Below are 9,738 nucleotides of genomic sequence, written 5' to 3'. Positions count from 1 at the left end.
GAGAGAGAGAGAGAGAGAGAGAGAGAGAGAGAGAGAGAGCGCAAAGAAGGGAGGAAAAGAGAAAATAGAAATGAGAGGGGTAAATAAAATAAAATAAAAATCTTTAAGTCAAATTAAAGATGACAAGATTTTGGCTCCATGGTAAACTGTGATTATGTTACTCAATGGAAAATAATGTATGTTAATCCTGGAAATATATGCTAACTGGAATGAGTTGGCAGTTCTTATTCTGTTCTTAATGGTCCAGAGGTTATGTCACAAACATTCATGTTACAGCAATAACTTTTCTTACAGAGGTGATGAGGGGACCTCTTTGGTAACCACACCCTTTTTAAGTCATTCCACGAGAGCTATGCAGCAGTTGTCATACATTTTCAGCAATAAATTCTTTCTAATACTGCTACTAAAGCTTCAAAAGAAAACCCTAGATGCTAATATGGCCGTAGTTTGAATTTTCCCCAAGTGGTCAGATGATTTTGACTACTACTTTACCTATTACTTTAACTCTGAAGTGTCTCTGGAATATGTAATATGCACTAACAAGTATGTGGTAAGATTGGATTCACTGAATATCTAACTCAAAAGACATTTGTGTGAGATTATGGAATTCGAAGCCACAAAGTGACAGAAAGAGATGGTGTGCTATCTTTCATGAGAATTTGGTTAGTAGGTTAAAAATAATCAGTAGAATGGTCAAGGGAAAAACAACACATAAAATCAAGATATAGATGTATGGAAAATATGGCTTAGATAGCAGAAATACTGAGTACTTGTCCTCTGATTGCTGAGGTCTCTCTCTTGTTCTCATAACTTCAATTCTTTGGAGAGTGTCCTACACATCCAACATGCACTAAAAGCTTGATTAACGATTCTTGAGCCACTTCCTCCTTAGGTTTCACAGAAGTACATTTTAGTCCAATGTAGAATGTATTGCTATTAATTTTATCCATTTCCTTTCTTTGTACTTATGCTGCATTTAAATGTACTCCCTGAAACTATGCCTATCCATATTTGTATACCCAAGTCTAAAGAAACACCTGCTTATAATTTTTGGGAAAATTAATAAGTCAGCTGATAACAGATTAAGTTCAGATCCTCTCTTCATCATCCCAAGTACATTTCCCCAAAAGAATACACATGAGAGTAGCAGTGGCTATACTGTCTTATAACTTCTCCTTGAACATATAATCCACATATATAAAATTGAAAAGACAGATGTGTGTGACTAAACACATATCAACTGTGTATATAAGATAATACATTTGTTTGACTGTGTATTTTCAAGCATCATCAGGTTGGCACAGCACACAGCTATTAAACTGTTAATCACACTATAAGAGAAAAATATATTCAAGATTCATTACCCTCATGGGTCATTTCCCTCCCTATTCTGACTCTTGGAGCCACCCAGTGATGTCATAATTGTTTGCTATGTCATACTGGTTGTCAATAGAGGTTGCCACCATCAAGAATAAGATGTATTGTAAAGGCTCCTTTTAACTGAAATCTCCTTTGTGTTAAGATGTGTATCATGAGCTCAAATTAATTTGAAAAGTGAAAAGATGACTGCGCTAATATCCAGTGGATGTGGACTCTTTGGACCTCAGTGGCCATTTGATGATGTCCCAAAAGCAGTCACAAGGTAAGAAACAACTGTATAAAGATTACCAAAGAAAATCAGGATGAATCAAATAGTTTACTTGAATTATTTTCAAATGTAATTATTACACCTCTGCTTTCAGTCGCTATTTACGTAAGTGCAGATCAATGAATGCTACTATAAGTAATAAATCTCAGCATACCACATTCTCATATTAAAATTCATGGCTCCTCATGCCTGTAGGACAAATCCAAATACCCCAATCCTCTGGACCAGGTTTCCCATGGTGATAACCCTGCTGGCTTTTCTGAATTAATTTTTCATTGGCTCTTTCACTCAGACCTAATTCTCTATCTCAAGCTACTTCTCGTTAGCTAAACACAATGTGGATGTCATACTTTTGTCCCTCCCTGTACTCTTGCCTTTCTTGGGACATCCCTGTTATAAGTTCTATTAAACATTTGTTTGTTTGTTTGTTTGTTTGTTTGTTGTTTTCATCCTTTGAGAAAGTCTTCAGGCACTTTAAACCCAGTTCTGATTTCAGAAGTCAGTCTCTTAACCATTACACACCGTGAATGTTTTCTAAATCATGAAAATGTTTCATCTCTTCCCCCTAAGCAACTTGTAATACTTTATGGCAGTGGTTCTCAAACTTCCTAATGCTGTGACCCTTTAATACAGTTCCTCAGGTTGTGGTGACCACCAACCATAAAATTATTATGCTGCTACTTCATAACTATAATTTTGCTACTGTTATGAATCATAATATAAATATCTGATATGTAAGATCTCTGATATGCAACCCCTGTGAAAGGGTCATTTGATTCCCAAAGGGGTTGCGACCTACAGGTTAAGAACAGTTGTTCTAGGGGATGGTAATAAGAAAGAAATGCAAAACTAATACATATAAGACCAGCAGATAGCTGATTGGGTAAAAGCACTTGCAGCCAAGCCTGATGATATGAGTTCAAACCCAAGGACCCACACAATGGAAGGAAAGAATCAACTCCTGCAAATTGTCCTCTAATTTCCATACATACTAGTGCACACACAATAAATACATAAATGCAATAAAATTAATAAATATGTACAATTCCCAAGGAATCAAGGTAGCTCTTCTTATCTGTAGCATTCTTTCACCTCCATGTTTATTGTTTTCTTTCTTTACTTGAACTGGGATTTCTGACTTGACTTTTATTTTATTCTAAAAGTCACATAAAACACTTATAAATTCTTATATGCTGTTCCTACCTTTTTATTAATAAAATTGAAAACTTCACATGTATATAATGCATGCTGATTACTCTCATACATCCACCCTGCATTTCCTTCTTACACCTCTCATACCCCTAACTCCTCCCTACAAGTTCCTAACCCACATTTACATCTTTTTGTTTTGTCTTGTGACCCATTGAGGTTAGTCAGGGTGTATGACTGTGGGTGTGGAATTATCCATTTGAGGCTAGTGGGTTAACAGTAGTACACAATTCAACCTCCAGCATCCATCAACAGACAATAGTTCCCCAAAACTGATAAAAGCTCATGACTCCCCCATGGGCCTAGTCCTGAGCAGGGCAACCACAACTGTTATGAGCTCATAATTGCAATAGTATTTCTATCTTAATCTTAAAAAAATTAGTTTTCTCACTTTACTCTGCATGATATTAAATGTTAATATTTTGTTTATGTGTACTTGGTGTATGTATCTTCTCATGTGGCTATATGAATATGTGCCTTCCTGTGCATGTGCAGTGCATACATATACATGTATATATATGAAAGTCTACCCATTCCCAAGTGTATGTATGTTTGACTATAACATGGACACTGGGGATCCAAAATCAGGTCCTCATGCTTACATGGCAGGCACTTGGCTGACTGAACTACCCACTCTCACTCCACTAATCCTTTTATTCAAAGATTTCCTCAAGTGTGTAGAACATACTATTTGATCCATCTGTTTTGGCTCACTATTTTAAATCAATCTGTTAAGGAATAACATATACAATATGGTGACAATGACTTACTACACAGTTTGGTGAATTTTGACAAATGTGTTTGAATGAGTAACCTCTACCCCAAAGCTTCCTCTAGACCATGTGCAGTCTAACTACTCTTAACATGTGTCCCAAGTCAAACCACTTGTCTTATTTTCAATCACAATAGGTCAGTTTTTCTACTTAAGAACTTCTTATAAAAGAAATAAAACATATAATAGTATATAAATATATATATAGTATATATTAATATGAATTCACTCCCAACACCATGAACAAGATCCAAGCAAGGATCTTAGATCTCCACCCTCCAACTGTAGCAAACCAATCTTCCCACCAGAATTGTGCAACCATTCGGTGGTCACAAGACCTTCCACAGTGTTATATTGGAGACCATATGGGAGGCAATAATGAGGCACATCTGCCCTCAAGGGTATCAAAGGAAGAGAATCCAGAATATTGTTCACACCCAAAATCAGACTCAAAACACTGTACCACATCTGGTGAGATGACATTTTTGAAATGGTACAATTATGAGAACAGAATACAGATCCACATTTTTCTGAACTGTTAGTATAATATGTTGCCAAAGGAATACATGGGAATTTGGAAGGATAGTAACTATCTATTTTTATAATTCTGACAATTATATGACTTATTAATTTGTCAAATATTATAGAACTATAGACCAAGAGGAATACATTTTATTATCAGTAAATTACCTGAAATTTAAAAAATATGTATGTAATTTTCAATTTTCTTTTTCTCTTCAACATAGTGTTCCTAATACTTATCTTTATTCCTGACTAATTAACTTTTTTCATTGTTTAGATGTTTTTCTATGTTCATCCAATATCCTGCAAAAGTAATTCAGATCCACTTTTTAAATTGTTTTCTACAGTGCACAACACTTCTGATCAATCTTGAAAAGTCTTCATTGTACACACATGCTCTCTGTGATGAAACTTTGCAAGCTTAAACTTCAGAATAAATCACTGACAGTTAGTTGAATCTGTTTATGTTGGGATTTACAAATAGTAACTATCATTAGTCCCTATTACTAGTCAGCATTTCCTGTAAACAAGTTTTTCTCTTGTCCAAAGGAGGTGAACTATCCTTACAAAATATATGGATAAGAGGTCTAACCACTTTCAGAATTTCATTAAGACCTTGATATAGTTACTGGTTTCAACAAAAGCGGTTTTTCTCTTGGTTTTATCTGCTAAGAATTATGATGGACTCTAATTTTGACTTATTTAATGTTAAAAATAACCTCAGTTATTAGTCCTCCTGATAATCAAATTATTTCAAATTGGCCACTGCCCTTATTTCAGAGCCTCGTTTATCTTTGTGTGTCTCCATACTTTCATACATAAAAATTATCAGTTTCATATTTTACATTTCCTGGCCCAAACTAACAGTTGAGCTTTACTAGTTTATCCCATTTCTGTTTATCTCTTCATTGCTCTGGTTTTAGTTTTCCTTTTCAAACTCTGATTCATATTTTTAATGCCAAATATTAGTTCAGTGGCAAATATGGGTAGGAGGAGTGAGCAAAACAGGTTAGTTGGGTCAAAACTCTACACTGCGTGAATCTTTACTAGCTGTTCATCTTAATATATCTTTTGATCTTCTAATTTCAGGTATATGGAGGCTTTACATTAAAATTTTTTTATTTCATTATGGATGTGTTCGTGTGTCACAGGACACGTGTAAGTCAGAGGACAACTTGCAGAAGTAGATTCCTATCCTCTCATGGTATGGAGCCCAAGGATAGAACTCACATTATTAGGTGTGGAGGCAGGCACTGTTACCCAATGAGCCATCATGCCAGCCTATATAAAAACTTTAAAGCAATGCTTGTCAATCTTCTTTATGCTGCGACCCTTTAATACGGTTCCTCATGTTGCGGTGACCACCAACCATAAAATCATTTTCATTGACAGTTCATAACTGTAATTCTGCCTGCCTTAGAAGAAACATTTACTCATGAACTTTGAGTTAAGGTTAATCAGTGGACGATTTAGAAGTTCAGAAGTTGGCTTGTTTTTATGGAGGGGAGTATTTTCTACGTTTATGATTTAAAATGCCACTTTCAAAGTTGAGTATAATTCTATCCATTCCAAAGTTGAGTCTAATTCTTGCTACTGCTAAAAAACAGCTCTTTTTGTTGTAAATTGTCAGCAACTACCTGCCTTAGAAGAAACATTTACTCATGAACTTTGAGTTAAGGTTAATCAGTGGACGATTTAGAAGTTCAGAAGTTGGCTTGTTTTTATGGAGGGGAGTATTTTCTACGTTTATGATTTAAAATGCCACTTTCAAAGTTGAGTATAATTCTATCCATTCCAAAGTTGAGTCTAATTCTATCCATTCCATATTGCAGACCATTTCCACCAGCTAGAACTCAGTGCAATCAATGCAGAATCTTTTACATGTTCCAAAGCAGAAGTCCCGCTGTAGAGGTTGTTAGCCTGATGTCTATCAGTTAGCTAAAAAAAAGTTAACTGGTTACCCTTGTCTTGTTCCACGCTAAGGACTTTAAATCCCAATTTTGCGATTGCTATGCCTTTTCCTTTCCCATCCTCCAGGGGGCAGTGACAAGGAATATCACTCCTAACCACAAGCTCCCCAATCAGCACCAAACCCTTCCTGAGCTTCTTCCTGGGAGCGTCAGATTAGTCGCGGGAGTCAAGGGCTCAAACTGAGCCTGCGCATACTGCAGCTGTCCCGTGGGCGCATGCGCCTTGCGGTGAGCCGGGCCCTGACGGCTCTGGGCGGGTCCGGGCTGCTCCAGTGTTTTGGGGCCCAGGAGCTGTGGGAGGAGCCGGCGGCTTCACCGTGGTAACCGCAGCGCCGCCGCCGCCCCGCCTTGCAGGCCTCTGGACTGTCACCGCCTTGGCTGTGAGGGTACTTTGGCCGGGTCCCCGGAAGTAGCCCCCCCAGACTCTCAGACACCCCCATTCTCCCCACGCCGCTACCGCCGCCGCCATGCAAGGCGAGGACGCCAGATACCTCAAAAGGTGACGACCCGGGGCCCCGCCCTGAACTGGTCCTCAGGTGTTCGCCTGCTGACCCTGGGTTGTCACTGGGCAAAGCTAGGTGGAAGGGTGGGATGCAGGGAAGGAAAGAAAGAGGGGGAAAGAGGTGGGTGGAATAAAGGACGGGGCCCTGCGGGGGCGCGAGGTCCTTAATCCACCTTGGCTGGGCGGGGGGCGGGGGGGGGTGCTGACAGCATCAGATGGTTTCCTTGCTACATTAATTTATATTCGCAGTGATCGGCAGGTTTGACGAGGTAAACCCCATATTTCATTTTTTTTTCTTTCTGCCCCACTGTGCTGTTTTCCTCAATAGATAAATCCTATAGGGACTTGGAGATGAATTCTGTCACATCACCAATTTGTGTTCAGTTTGAGATTCACAAATCATGGGGGTTTTGAATAAAAGTGGACGTGGTGGTTTTTACTTCATGCAAGACTGGATTGAAATGTTCAGCCAGATGTTCTTGGTCCATTTCACCCACTTGATTCTCATATTCACAATATAATTTCTGCAAGAAGTGCATTGTTATTAGGACCTTGGCATGAAAGAGCTTACCATTTTCTATCTTAAGTATGTGTGATATCAGCTACTCCAAAGAAAAATGAAAATTTGTTGAGATTCCTTAACTTCTGTCAAAGATACAGGCACCCATAGTTAAAAATAACACCTCTCACTGGACCAAGAGTGAGCGAGCAGTGAACAAATTAAAGAAAATGCTGATTTGGAGTCTATATTTTTGTTAAAGCTTTGTTACTGATTCACTACAAAAAGCACATTTTTTTTTTTTTGGACATAATTCATCTGACAGTGAGAGACAGTACTTCTGAGAGACACAAGGACAAATTATGAAATACTTTTGAAAGAGAAAACATGCATGTTAGGTGGTTTAAGTTAGTTTAAGTCCTAATATACTTTTGATGGGTATATTTTTCCCTTGCTTGGTAGGGTTCTAGCTGTCACAGAAATATCTTACACATTAACGGACTCTTAAACATAGTCAAACAATTGTAAGATAAATCAACTATACTGCCTTTGCAAGACAGGGGAACATATTCCTTTGTCTTTTTCGTTTTATTCGCTTATTGAAAATAGCAAATGAAAAGACTTTGAGTAGAGATTTGTAAAAGGGATATGTAACCATAACAAATCTTAGTGAGTCAGTACTTCTTTACCCACATAATTTGGCTACCAACATGCACACATGTACATTTACCCACATACCTCAACACATATACACACACAAAAATTTGGTCAAATACATTGAATCTTTTAATTTCAACTTGAAACCTGAGGTTATGTTAGAGAAAGTGCTGCTGTTGTACCATTTGCTGGGCTTCATATAATGTGTTGTGTCAGGTGTGGTTTCACTCAGGGTCATTGTACTAGTGTGGAGGCTGTTTTCAAGCCACATCACTTAGAAAACAATACATATAACTAGTCTAGTCACTGTGATGTTTTAGAGCCAGAATCTGGAAAAAGGTTGAAAGTACATTGTTTGGTTTTATCTAATTTTGACAAAATAAACTTTGCATTACATTCAGATTATGTCCATGTACACACACGTATATGAGAGATGATTATTATATATAAATGATATACAGATCTAATAGAAAAGGCAGAAACTTGATGGATATGAGTATGCTTTGTTCAGTTTTTCACATTGTATAATTATGTTCCACTTAAGCTGTGCATTAACATATATTCCCTTTTAGTAATGGAATAACGTTTCATTGCATGGATATATTATAATCTGATTATTCATGACTGAAGTGGGGATATGTTTTTAGGTGGTTTTTGCCTATTGCCTATTAGGAATTAAGCTGCTATCATCATGACAAGATTTTGTTTGAACACTTCTCTTTAGTCATTTGGTGTATTCATAAGCTTGGGATTGCAGGAACATGGAGGAATTCTATGTTGGACTCACTGAAGAGCCATTAAATAGCTTTCCCTCAGTGACTGTACCTCTTATGTTCCCTCTTATGTATGTAGACTCCAATTTTTCCACACTTTACCAATGCCTGATATCTTCTCTTTCTGTATTGTTTGAGCGTGTGTTCTATAACTGTAGCTATTCTAGGGGGTGTAAAGTGGTGTCTTACTCTGATTTTCATTTGCATTTCCCTAATTACTAAGAAAGTTGAGCTTCTTTCATCTGCTCCTTGGTCATCTGTCATTCTCTTTTAGGAAAAAGTTGTTACTGAACTATATTCTCAATACTAGCCTTATTAAATACACAGTTTACAAACATTTGTTCCAGCCTCGGTTGTCTTTTTACTGTGTTGAATATGTCAGTAATGTCAACAATTTTAATTTGTTGAAGTCTAATTTATTAATAGTTACTGTTGCTTTTGCAAACATATTTAGAAACCATTGCTAAATTCAAGACCATGAAGCTTTCCCTTATGTTTTATAGTTTTAGCTCTTATATGTGTGTTTTTTATGCACTTGAGTTAATTATTGTATATTGTACTTAAGAATATCAATCTTAGCGTCATTTGTCAAAGAGATTATTCTTTCTCTCCATTGATATCTTGAGCATCCTTTTTAAGAATTGACTGTAAACGTTGTAAATGTAGGTGTTTATTCCTGCACTGTCAGTCCTAATCAACGGATATCCTAATACGTATGTCTCCTTGTGCTAGTAACTTATTGCTTAAATTAGGGAGCTAATACATTGAGAAGTGTGAGTCTTACAACTTTGTTGCTCTTTGTCATGATTATGTTAATATTTAGGGTCTTTTGTTTCCCTATGAAATTTAGTGTTGTCTTTTCCTTCTCTGAAAAAAATGGCTGTCAGGACCTTAATAGGGGTTCTATTGATGCCATGAATCATCCAAGGGAAATACTACTATCTAAATAATAAGTTATCCAGTCCTTAAACATAGGATGGCTTTCCTTTTTTTTTTATTTCTTAAATAATTTCTGCAATTTTTAAGTGCTTTAAGTGTTAAGCCTCCCTCCATTTATTTGTGAGTGATTTATTCTATTTGATGTCATGGGAAATTGAATTTTTTAAATTTAGCCTTTAAAATTTTTAATTACTAGCAATGAAAATACAATTTACTTTTAAACATACAATTTTGCTGAGTATGTTTA

At 36.8% G+C, this 9,738-nt stretch overlaps 1 protein-coding gene across 5 annotated transcripts in view; it reads left to right on the top strand.

The window, feature by feature from the left end:
- The first annotated feature begins 1,477 nt into the window (after window positions 1-1,477).
- The window catches only part of Kifap3 (kinesin associated protein 3), a 136,549-nt gene continuing 128,288 nt past the window's right edge, over window positions 1,478-9,738 (top strand). For 2 of the 5 annotated variants that reach the window (XM_037211318.1, XM_037211320.1), the window contains exon 1: window positions 1,479-1,642. In XM_037211318.1, coding sequence (XP_037067213.1) covers window positions 1,563-1,642 — 80 coding nt within the window. In that variant the 5' untranslated portion in view covers window positions 1,479-1,562. Of the gene's footprint in view, window positions 1,643-6,329; window positions 6,621-9,738 lie in introns of those variants that run through there. The other 3 variants (XM_028864420.2, XM_028864422.2, XM_037211319.1) reach the window with 2 other exon arrangements.

This window comes from Peromyscus leucopus, chromosome 15, assembly GCF_004664715.2.
Source record: "Peromyscus leucopus breed LL Stock chromosome 15, UCI_PerLeu_2.1, whole genome shotgun sequence".
Classification (NCBI taxonomy): domain Eukaryota; kingdom Metazoa; phylum Chordata; class Mammalia; order Rodentia; family Cricetidae; genus Peromyscus; species Peromyscus leucopus.
Note: the sequence above shows the minus strand (reverse complement) of the source record. Positions and strands in the feature narration are given on the sequence as shown.